At 36.1% G+C, this 12,707-nt stretch overlaps 1 protein-coding gene across 1 annotated transcript in view; it reads left to right on the top strand.

Moving 5' to 3' along the window:
• Positions 1 to 12,707, top strand: part of PRSS12 (serine protease 12) — a 76,282-nt gene that overhangs the window by 37,124 nt on the left and 26,451 nt on the right. The window contains exons 5-6 of the mRNA XM_043871063.1: positions 2,058 to 2,254; positions 7,159 to 7,300. Coding sequence (XP_043726998.1) covers positions 2,058 to 2,254; positions 7,159 to 7,300 — 339 coding nt within the window. The remainder of the gene's footprint in view (positions 1 to 2,057; positions 2,255 to 7,158; positions 7,301 to 12,707) is intronic.

Here is a 12,707-nt window from a genome sequence, read left to right on the forward strand (position 1 = left end):
ACTACCCCTAATTTTTCCATTATTAAAACTTGTGTATAACTTTGTAACAGCTCTAGTAGTAGATATATAATTTTACTATTCACTTTTTTACTTTATATTACTGTAGTCATAATTTTTAATATCATAACTGATGATGTTCATACTATAATTTACTTAATATTTAAATTAGTTTAAATTTGCCTGTTGTAAATAATGACATCACAAAGGTATAGATGTATGTGATTGACAAATATTTTGAATTTTCATGGGCAGTGCAGTTAATTATAATTATGAGGTCAAGGGCTATGACATGCTAGCCAAATAAATATTGGTATTTAATTAATAAGAATTACTTTAAAATGCCATTTCATCTGAGTAAATCTCTGTTAGTCTGAGAACTGTATCCCATTTTCACAAGTTTAGAAAAATTCAAAAATATTATTGTTTACTGTTCTCATATTTTTCCTTACTAGTGAAAACAACTGAATAAATGCTGAGTTTTTTCTCCATTTTTTATTTTTGTTTCACAGATACTTTCAGTTTTTCTTGCATATACAGAGTATCAGAACTTAATGGTTCTGAAAGTGTTCTCAATATTTGTTAAAATTCTAAGTGATTGCATTAGAAGGTAGAATAGGCACCTGCTACATTTACATTTTAGTTTACAGAGGAATTTCTGAAAGAGAATGCTCTTTTGGAATGAAAAAGAGGGTGAACTCTGGGTTTCTTCATACAAACGAAATCCCAAAGTAAAATGGCCTCTTGCTGTCTCTTACATAATTGACATGAACAGATGTAATCAGATTGCTGCATTTTGTGGAAACCTGGTGTAAGTTGAAAGTGATGGGAGTATGGAATTTAGGATAATTACTTTTCTAGCTAAGAATTGATTAGTCAGCAAAATAGAAGTCTTAGAATGACACTGAAAGTTGCATTTTAATTTATTGCAATGTTCATCATGTTAAATAAAATTAATAAATAAGCGCATGGGAAAAAATTAGGAAAATTCCTCTTTCAGACCAAAAGATCTCTTCATATTCTTAGTACAAAAATAATAAAATGAAATGGAAGTGACTAACATAAAATTTATGAGTTAGAGTTTAATTATTTATATAGACCAATCAGAAGACTCTTCAGATATCTTTTAGTCCAGGGATTTCTGGAGGCTTGTTTGGATTTTATAGAACAAAAGAACCAAATTGGGGAGAAGATGAATGAAGGTAGAGATTGACTTATTTGCTAATTTTTAATTTAGTGAATTTTTCCTATTTCTACAGTGTGTATATATAATACACTTAGACTTTTTCAGTAGGGCAGTGTTACAAATAAAGTCAATTGAAACACAAATATAATTCATGAAAGTTTAAAAAATCAGATTTATGTAACCTTATAAAAAGCTAGAAACACTGTTATTACTCTGATTTCGATGGGTTAAAATCCAGGTTTCATCATGGATTGGAATGATGCTTGAGAAATCACTGAACCAATACATACATTTATTTTGTTTTTATTTTTTATTTGTTTTCTTTGACTGCGCCATGCAGCTTTCAGTATCTTAGTTCCACTACCAGGAATTGAACCAGCAACCCTTGGCAGTGAAAGTGTGGAATCCTAACCACTGAACCTCCAGGAAAATCCTCACACGGTTTATTTTGGAAGACAGGATAGGAAAGGGGCTTAGAGAGCTACTGAAATCAAACGCCCTCAGAAGGCTTTCAGAGGCTGATATGAGTGTTCTCACCATCTGGTGCACTGTTTTATTTCCACGGTCAGGAATTTGACATTTATCTGTCTGCATTCTCTCTGGATGGTGGGTTAAATTGTAGACAAAACACAAGAGTGGTTGGGGGAATAGGATTAATCATCCACTCGTTACCCATTCAATCAATCAAACATTGTTAAGATCATCAAAATATGTGATGTAGTGAACACCACTGTTAGAACTGAATTCTCAGGATAGGAGAAAGAACAAATACCCTCTGAAGTCATCACTTAATGAGGTTGCTTGTTTTATGGTTTGTGGTTCCTTAAAACAAGAGACAGCAGTTGTGAGCCTGATGTTTATTTTATTGCCACAGATATGGCAAACAAGCCTCTGCAAACCACTTTGAAGAGAGCATGGGACCCATATGGTTGAATGGTGTCAGTTGCTCAGGAAAGGAAGCCAATTTCCTTCAGTGTTCGCGGAGACCCTGGGGAAGTCATGACTGCAGTCATCGGGAAGATGTTGGCATCTCCTGCTACCCCGGCGGGAACGGATTCAGATTCTCCCTGGGTGAGGTCCTGCCACAGCTCTTGAGTATTCAAAATCCAGTAGCCACTGCACATCTAGCCACTGGTCCAGAATGTGAAACATTTCTCGTCTCTGGCTTTTCAAAAAGTCTGTTTCCCCAGATGCTTTAATTTTTAGTAATTTGATTTCAGAGAAAAATAGTCTTTTGAGTCTTTCCACCAATGTTACAAAATTTTACTCCAGTTTTTCTCTACCTATGAGCCTGCGTTTCTCATGTATCTGAAAGATGGAAGAAAGAAACTGCAGTGTCCATTCCCCAACTGGTTAGTCACCTATTCTGCCTCTCATTTTCCTTGAATTCTAATGAACTGTTTGAGAAAGGATTGAAAATAAATCAGAACAAAACCATAGGTCTCTTTCCCACCCTCCATGATTCATTTGCCTTTAGTCCTGAGGCCCTGTCACTCACTGCTTGCCAGCCAACCATTGCTGTGTCCTAACCTAGATCTTTCAGTTTCTCACTGGACTCCAAGGTGGTCCATTGGAGTAAACAGCCCACCTATCTTTCTAAGATATCCTGTTACTAAAAACCCATTAGCATCACTACTACCCCTCATTCCAAATTTCATCAGACTTATAGTCAGATAAAAGGTACTTAGCTCATCTAACAGTCTAAAATATTTGTGTGTGGTGTTAATCACTCAGTCGTGTCCAACTTGTTTGACCCCATGAACTGTAGCCTGCCAGGCTCCTCTGTCCCTGGGATTTCCCAGGCAAGAATACTGGAGTGGGTTGCCATTTCCTTTTCCAGGGGATCTTCCTGACCCAGGGGTCCAGCCTGGGTCTCCTGCATTACAGGCAGATTCTTTAGCATTTGAGCTACAGGGAAGACCTTAAATATTCTTAGATAAAGGTCCTTTTGTGAGCAGAGAGAAACTACTATATATCCTTGACAGACTTAACATCTGATGAGGAGGCCAGAATAAATATGAATGAAAAGTATAGAGGGAGATATTCAGAAGACTTGCCAGGACTCTACCATAGCCCTGTTTGTATCTATACATGTATTCTTTGGTACATAAATGTTGCAATAACCACTGGTGGTCCTTAAGTCTCACCTCGGGCTTGAGTCAGCCCCTTTTATACCCTCCTGTTTTGAGACTCTGAAGCTGGAATCTTTGTGTTGTAAAATAACGGGGTGTGTTGAATCCCACAGGATTAACTATTTTCTGGTGGTACAGTGGTAAAGAATCTGTCTGCCAATGAAGGAGACGTGGGCTGGACCCCCGGGTCGGGAAGGAAAGGGAGAAGGAAATGGCAACCCACTCCAGTATTCTTGCCTGGAAAATTCCACAGATAGAGGAGCCTGGCAGACTATAGTCCACGGGGTCACAAAGAGTGGGACACGACTGAGCACGCAGTTAAGCACGCATACTTTAATTTGTCAAAGTGTCTGTTGATTCCTCATTGTACTCTGCCCTGTGAGATCATAGTGATGTACCCACTAATCGAGCACTGATGATACCAGGTAGAAATGCAGCATTTCACCCTGTCCCTCATAGGTCATATTTTAAATTGTTTCTGTTTGGTCTCCTCCCTTGCTACTTTCTTCCCATAAAGGATTTATGATCCTCCTAGGATTATGTGATGTGGTTGGGAGAGATAGAGCCTGTTTGCTAGAAATGGAACCTCTTAGCCCCAGATAGCAGGTATTTGGATCATGGAGTGATCTATTTAGGCATATTCCATCAGAACTCCATGTGATGAAGTATTATAAATACTATGCATGTATTCTAAGCCACTTCAGTCGTGTCTGACTTTTTGTAACCCTTTGGACTATAGCCTGCCAGGCTTCTCTGTCCATGGGACTCTCCAGGCAAGAATATTGGAGTGGGTTGCCATGCCCTCCTCCAGGGGATCTTCCCGACCCAGGGATGAATCACCCCCCAACCCCCCGCCCTGTCTGTTTTCTCTCCTGCGTTGGCAGGTGGGTTCTTTACTACTAGTGGCATCTGGGAAGCATACCAAATACTACAATCTCAGTTCTCTGAAGATCTGTGTGGTTAAATATACACATACAATTAGGACAACTAATCCTTTCAATTTCCTTAAAATCTTTAATTTTCTAGGATTATTTTGATGTATTTTTAAAAAATTTAAAAAGTTGAGGGTGATAATTATTAATAAAATATGAGACCATTATTATGAATTCTTTGGTCCTAATTTTGGTAATATATTAACTATTCATTTGTCCAAAGAACATTATATCTGAGCCAAATTATTCTTTTGCAACAGAATCAGATTACCCTTTATTCATCCAAAAGAGATCATTACTTTCCCACTTATCAAAAAGGACTGCATAATTAAAACAGAAGTTTAGGAAAGAGATCATGGAATGGTGCATTTTAAAAACAATCGAGTTTTTTTCACTTCTTTGGCTCTATGATAAGAGCTGTTAGACTATTAGAGTATTCAACTGTTTGAAGGCAACTCATTGACCTTAAGTTTAATTGTGAATGAAACTTTTCTCAAAATTAGTAGTAGTTCAGTAGACACTTAATTTTAGGTGTGTGGTAGATGGAATGCTCAAAAACAATATTCTAGGTCAGTAAAGGTGATTTAGTACAATGTGGTTAATGCCTATGTTAGTTGGGGGAGATTTGTGGGATGGTAAATATGTAGATTTCTTATTTTAATACTGCATTCTTTCTAAAAAATTTAAATAAATTTATTAATTACCGAATTTTCCACATCCTATCTCAGACTTACTTGCCCTGCTGCATTAATTCTAAAGTCAGAATATTAAATCTTAACAAAGATATCTTTCACACTTCATTGTCTCTTGAGTTTTACAGTATAAAGTTCAACTTTTACTTTTATGCTAGATTTTATCTTTATTTAGGAAAAACATTATTTTCTTAAAAATAATGTATTAAATCAGTTTTATAGGAAAATTGAAATAAAGAAAACTTGTAATCAGAGTTTGAGATACATAATGAAAGGTAATATATACCCTGTTTAGCTTTCCCAAGCATTTTAAGATTTTAGAAATAAATCACATATGTTATTATTGCTATAACAAAAAGAACTTAGGTGGTATTAATAGAATGGTTTCTGTCATTCAGTTTCCCTTCAAGCATCAAAAATCCAATGATTTAATAGAATGAATGGCTAAAATTAGGTTCAGAAATATTGTATGTATTATTTTTACAAAGTATGCAACTTAGGCTTTAAAAATACTTTATCATTATTATTTTTATGAAATGTGAAAAACTGCCCATAAAACAACTAGGATGGAATGTGGAGATCTAATTCCATGTGTGTATTATTTCTTAATTTTGCACCAAAGATCTAAAAAGTGTAAAAATCGAAAACTTGAAGAATTTCATCTCCTTAAATTTTTTCTTTGAGAATCACTTTTCCCCTTGCTCCTCTCACAAAGAATCCCTAAATTTCAGGTACAATAATAAGAAATGTAAAGTTTTAAATATAATGTGTTTTGTAACATGCCTGTTACAAAAATTTTTTAGCTAATGTAAACAACGCATAGAGAAGGTTGTTATTTTGACTTTGCTGTATTCCACTATGATGCCTGTTCCATGAAGTGGGTATGATCAGAGATTAGAGAGCCAGCAACTCTGGGGCAACAAAGAATTCGAGCAATCAAAGTAGGATGTATCTATCTTGCCAACTGTGTTTTCTTTCAGTTAAATAATGTCATCTAGTGATTACATACATGGGGTTGAACACATACTGAATGATACTTGGTTTGTTAGCTGCTTGCCTCACCTCCCTAGGTTCTGATAATTTCACCATGTTGGATGGTATTCTTTGAATCCTTATCAATCTTAGAGATGCAAGCTGGAAATCCTTGTAGTAACTAGATAATGTAAAGAAAGTGTATTAGTTTGCTTGGACTACTGTAACAAATCACACACTGGGTGGCTTAAACAACAGGTATTTATTGTCTCACACTTCTAGAATCTGGAAGTCTAAAATCAAGGTGTGCACAATGGTTGGGTACTTCTGAGGACTGGGAGGGAAAGATCTGTTCCAGGCCTCTCTCTTCAGCTTGTAGGTGGCTGTTTTCTCCTGTCTCTTCACAACATCTTCCTTCTGTGTATCTCTGTGTACAAATTGGATTAGAACCCATTCTAATGGCTTCACAATTCGACCGCAGGCAGTATGCAAGCCATAATGAGGGCTTTTAATTAAACAAAACCATATTTATTGGTGTCAGTAGAGATGTATGAAAAACTCTACAAATCATTTCTTTTGCATAATTCAGATAAATCCCCAGTTTGCTAGAGATCGGTTTCTCAACTTTTACATCTTTAATGATTTTTATGACTTTAAGCCCTTTCTTGGGAATCAATAGTAAATAGGAAGCCTGAGATGGAAATTGTCCTTATTAGTTGCTTGCATTTTTTTTTTCTTCTCTTCCATCATTCAAGTTACTCATGCATCCTGAAGTATATCTAAAAATTCTTCTTAAAAATCCTAGCTTTGGAATATAATTTCTAGGTATGTTCGTGGATAAGTGAGTAGATGTAGAACAAAAACAATTCCAAGTTAATGTCTTTTACTAACTAGAAGTTAGAGGTAATAAAATAATACACAGTTTTACAGTGCTATATATTCATTTATTCAATAAACAGATGTTATGTGTACTCTATAATGCCAGGCACTGTTTCAAGTGCTGGGAATATAAAGTTGAGCAAGATAAGCACTCTGACCTCAAGGCTTCAAAAGATATTGCAGAAGTGGATACAGTTTGTTTTTTTTCCTAAATTGGTATGTCCTCTCTCTCTCTCACTGTCCATCTAATATTTAGTTCATTTCAAAAGCAAATACTATTTTATAAAGTCTCTGATGCTTTAACATCAGTTAACTTGTTTTGGCTCTTATAAAAATAATAATGAGTATTACTTTTAACTTCGACTTAGGTTTCCCCATCAGACTGATGGATGGAGAAAATAAGAAAGAAGGACGAGTGGAGGTTTTTATCAATGGCCAGTGGGGAACAGTTTGTGATGATGGGTGGACTGATAAGGATGCAACTGTGATCTGTCGACAACTTGGCTACAAGTAAGAAAACCTTATTATTTGGGATGGTTGCTTGACAAAATGTATGATTTTTTACTCTTGTTCTTGTATAAAATTAGTATTTATGATTCAGTTGAAAATACTGGCAACCTGCTGGCTTGATTCAGAATGGTAAAGAAATATGAAGTAGAGTCTGTTTAAATTTTTCTATACTCTTACAAGACATATACATTATGTTACTTAAGAAATATAGCTTTTATCTAATAACAAATAGTCCAATAACTCTTGATTACTCATAACACTGGAGAAGGAAATGGCAGCCCACTCCAGTATTCTTACCTGGGAAATCCCATGGACAGAGGAGCCTGGCCGGCTACAGTCCATGGGGTCGCAAAAGGGTCGGACAGAACTTAGTGACTAAACAAAAACAACAGCATTCCTAACAATGCTTCTGTCAGCCAAACATATTAACCTTTTCTCTGTGATTTATGTTGCAACACAGTAGTTTTATAAGGGATTCTGCTGTTACTGAAATTACAGTTGGTTCTTGTTATTTGCAGTAGTTACGTTCTGTAAAGTCACTGTGAACATTAAGTTAGGAAATACTGAGCCATTGCTTCTAGAGCTGAGGTCAAACCAAGCGATGTTCTGCCTTCTTGTTTTAACTCTCATGCTTGCAAGCAGTTGCCCTTTTTGTAGTCTCCTAATGCTTTCCCCTCCCCTGCATTTCTGCACCTTTTTGTTAACGATTTCTCTGTTTAAAATGCCCCTTAGCATTGTGATGGACAGGGAGGCCTGGTGTGCTGCAATTCATGGGGTCGCAAGGAGTCGGATGCGACTGAGCGACTGAACTGAACTGAACTGAGGCATTGTGCTGCCGTGCTGGCTAGTATTCCTGAATGAAGAAGGCTGTGATGTGCCTTATGAAGGAAATAAGTGTGTTAGGCTTCATTCAGGCATGAGTTATATAGCATGAAAAATGTGACACTAAATGAGGTGGGAAACAGACACTTATTTCCAGTTTGAGGTGAACTAGAAAGGTAGTTTATCTCCTTGAGAGACCTCAACTGGGAAACTCAAAATCGTTGGAGACTTTATGCATGTCCACAAATGACAGTGAAAAGTCTGATTGATTTTAGAGTTGCAAATATATATAGAATATGGTACAGTTTAGAGGTCTATGAAATTTAAGCCAATAAACAATTTGCCTGGCTTATTTTGGATTACTAATAGTGGTGTGAATTTTAAAATATATCCTTAATTACACATCTGTGTGTATCTTAAACATTGATAAATTTAACTGGTTATTCCCATGCAGAATATTCTTTTATTTTTAAAACTATTTCCATTTTGATAAAAATTCAAATTTTTTCCCTGAAGTTTTAACCCAAAGTTTATTTTCGACTACTTAGATCCTACTTCAATTTACTGCTCAGTTTTGGACCTAGTTGCCATTCCAATTGCTTCAATAATATTTCTGTAGCAAGTATCAAGAAAAGCATTAAAAGATCCTACTTCATGGTGGTTTTTATTTTTAAAAGCATCTGTTTATTTCCGTGGTGCAGACTCTGGCTGCGGCGAGCTGGGCTGCCCTCCAGGAATGGCGCGTGGGCTCTCACGGTGGGGGCTTCTCCTGCCGCAGAGCTCAGGCTCTGGAGCCTGGATTTCAGTGGTTGCAGCGTGTGGCCTCAGTCGTTGCGGCTCCCGGGCTCCAGAGCGCAGGCTCGATAGTTGTGGCTTGGGGGCTTATTTGCTCCTTGGCATGTGGAATCTTCCTGGGTCAGGGACTGAACCCATGTCTCCTGCGTTGTCAGGCAGACTCTTTACCACTAAACCACCAGGGAAGCCCCTTACTTTATAATTGTTTCTAAAATAAAGCTTCTTGATACATAAATCAGTAATTTAATGTTACTGTGACAAAGTGGAGGGTCATCTTCTAGTGTACAAGCTACAATTTGCCATCAAATAGTATTTAGAAGAGAATCATTTAGCTTTTGATCAGTCTACATATATTTGAACGTATACTTGTTTTTATAATTTCCCACTGAGAGGAGATAGAATTTCATATAAGAGCTTATAATTATAAATAAGTATGTGATGAGAATAGGGGATTTTTTCCCCCATGTCTACTTTGAATTATTAAAAATCTTTAATAAAGCATTTATTTGTAGAAATCAATCCAGAAAGCTTTGACGATGTCAGAAGACTTGAGGTTTCTTAATAAGAATACCAGAGAACTGTTCCCCCACCAGCTATATTGCCCCTGAGGATTAGTACTTGGAAATACTGAGAATCAAAAGAACGTTAGCTTTTTCATAATGTAAGAAACAGAAATGAAGTAATAAAAATCAGGAACATGAATGGCAACTAATATAGGTGCACTTAGAGTGAACAGAAAGTAAACGGCACTCTTTAATCGTATATTACATAATGTCTGACAAAGTCTAGCATATGAGCACATTGCTTTTAGAGGGTTGAGAGAGAATGTGTTGCTATCAGCTAACCTCATTAGGACTAAATAGTCATGATGGAGATTCCATTCTTTTTGAACTTTGTGTGATTCCATTAGTGCATGCTTCAGTGTGACATTGCTCTTGCACTCTGTGTTTATTAGAGTTATATCCCCTAAAAGAATCCTCACAGGGTGTATCCTTATTGCTTTGCCTGTGTGCTCAGTCATTTCAGTCATGTCCAGCTCTTTGCAACCCTGTGGACTGCAGCCCACCATGTTCCTCTGTCCATGACAGGAGTACCATTCCTCTCTCCAGATAGGAATATTGGAGTGGGTTGCCATGCCCTCCTCCAGGGGATCTTCTCCACCCAGGGATTGAGCCCGCATCTCTTAACGTTTCCTAGCACTGGCAGGCAGCTTCTTTACCACTAACACTACCTGGGAAGCCCATCCCTATTGCCTTAATAGAGACCTAAAAGTAACTGTATCTAATTTTTAATCTTACATTTAAATAGCTGCAAGGAGTTTAATTTCTGGCATATTTGTATGTGACATTTAAAAGTTGAGGTTACATCATTCTTTTAATTATATGCAGTAAAACATAAATATAGTGTTTTGATACTGTCATTCATTTAAAAAATACATGAATAAGTTCTTCTTTGACCTTCACAAATTTTGCATAGTTCCTTTTGTCCTTGAAATTTTAGTTTAAATTTTCTTTCCCCACAGAATCCTAATGTTACTGTTTTAAAAGTGTGTGTGTGTGTGTGTGTGTGTGTGTACACATGCAGAGTGAGATAGAGAAAAATTCTTCTAACAAGTTGCTCTCAGGATTTTATGATTTCTGGTACACAACTAATTAAGAACAACAAATTTGATAAATGATTTTTCAACATGGAAAGAAAAGTTGACAAAACTTTCCTAGACCTGTGGGTTGGGTTCTTGGTCCTTGGATACAGGAGGCATCGTTGCTATCATTGTTTTGAACTGTCCTTTTGGCCACTTCAGAGGCTTTTACATCTCGGAGCAGTGCACTGTGGCTGGATTTGGCTGAGTGAAAGGCATGCATGCCTTTCCTTTGTGTAGTGGGGAAAGGGAAATTTTGAAAGAGAGGTTGATCTTGACTTAGCAAGACCAGTTTTAGGAGAGAATACACATGGATTTTGATGATCTCCATATCAGTTCCCATATCTCTTGGAAAATCATCATCTGCTCCCAGGAGGACTTGATACTCAGTTTAAGTGAAGTGAAGTGAAAGTCGCTCGGTCGTGTCCGACTCTTTGCGACCCCATGGATTGTCCATGGGATTCTCCAGGCCAGAATACTGGAGTGGGTGGCCTTTCCTTTCCCCAGGGAATCTTCCCAACCCAGGGATCAAACCCAGGTCTCAGTTTAAAGACTTGTGTATTAGAGCCTATTGTCTCACTGAAATTATCAGCTATGAATTACTTCATGCTTGTAACTCAGAAGTCCCTATAGGTGAGACAGTCTTTAGTTTTTTTTTTTAAGTCAAAGAAAAATGTATTAGATTTTACTGTATCTTTGAGAATGTCTTTAATTATGTACTTTTATTAGTTAGAATGTTCTCTAGTTCTACTTGTTGATATATCTAAAATGGTACATTCTCTTTAGTTTGTGCATTGATTGGTAAATTGCTCAGAAATCATCCTTTTGGTTTATTTAATGAGTCTAGTTTTATTTTCAACATGTTTATTTCCACCTGTCATCTACTTTTATGCTATTTATCATGCTTTATTTTTGGTTCTTTATATGACCTTCCAGTTTCTGATTCACAAGCAATCTAATATTCTTTCTTTGCTACCTCTAGTTGTCTGAAATTTCAGCATTCTTGTTTTACTAGAAATTCTCTTTAAATTTTTAGCAAAGATATTCAGATATTTTCTTACCAATTTCACAAATTATCTGTAATTTCCCCTTCTTGAAAAATACCAAGACATTTAGCTTATTGTTATTTGCTCTCTACCTTTGCTCATCCTCACACCCAAAACTGATGGGAATCATCTTGGATATTAGTTTCAGGATGTTATTAATTTTCAATTTTCTTCAAATTATGGCTATTTGAATTTCAAATTGCTCTTCATTACACAGGCATTTATCAGCAATTATTTCCATTTTTAAAAAAAGATTAATGAGATAACAATTTCTGTCAATTCTGATTAAGAAAAAGAGAGAATATAAGTAAACGTTAGAGAAAAGAAATATAAGCACAGATACAGACGGTTAAAAATTGTAGAATACTATAAAATTGCTTTTAGCTAATGAATTTGCACATCTGGACGAAATGAACAATTGTCTAGGAAACTGTACATTTCAGCAAAAAATATAATTATCAAGAGGATTCCCTGGCAGTCCAGTGGTTTGGCCTTGGTTTTTCACTGCGGGGGCCCAGGTTCAAGCCCTGGTTGGAGAACTAAGATACCACAAGCATGCAGCATAGCCATAAAAAAAGAAAAAAAACCTAAAAAATCAAACCAAAACAAAAAATTTTTACAGTTGATACAAAAGATAGAAAACCCAAATAAATTAAAATAAATTACTAATGACAGGAGAACTGACTCTTGACTCTTTGCTGAAGAGTTTTGACCAGTCTTTAAGACACAGATTGCTCCTGAGTTATTAATATAAACGTTGTTGTATAGCAAAAAAACAGATGAAAGTCTTTCCATTCACTTTATGAAGTTAATATAACTTGATTTTAAGTCTAGACAAGGATTCATACACAAAAGAAAACTCATGAATCTATACTAAAAATTCTAAACAAAATATTAATGAATTTATCAGCAGTATATTAGAACACTATCACTCAAACAAGTTTTCTATAAGAATATGAGAGTAGTTCAGCTGAAGCACTCAATTTATTGTATTTTGGCGTATTGTCTATAAATGAAAACATATATGATTATCATAGTACTGTTGAAAAGTTACATGATAAAAATCAATATTCCTGCCTCATATTTCCTAGGATGTTGAGAATAG

The sequence above is a fragment of the Cervus elaphus genome, chromosome 17 (genome assembly GCF_910594005.1).
Source record: "Cervus elaphus chromosome 17, mCerEla1.1, whole genome shotgun sequence".
NCBI classification, from domain to species: Eukaryota; Metazoa; Chordata; class Mammalia; order Artiodactyla; family Cervidae; genus Cervus; species Cervus elaphus.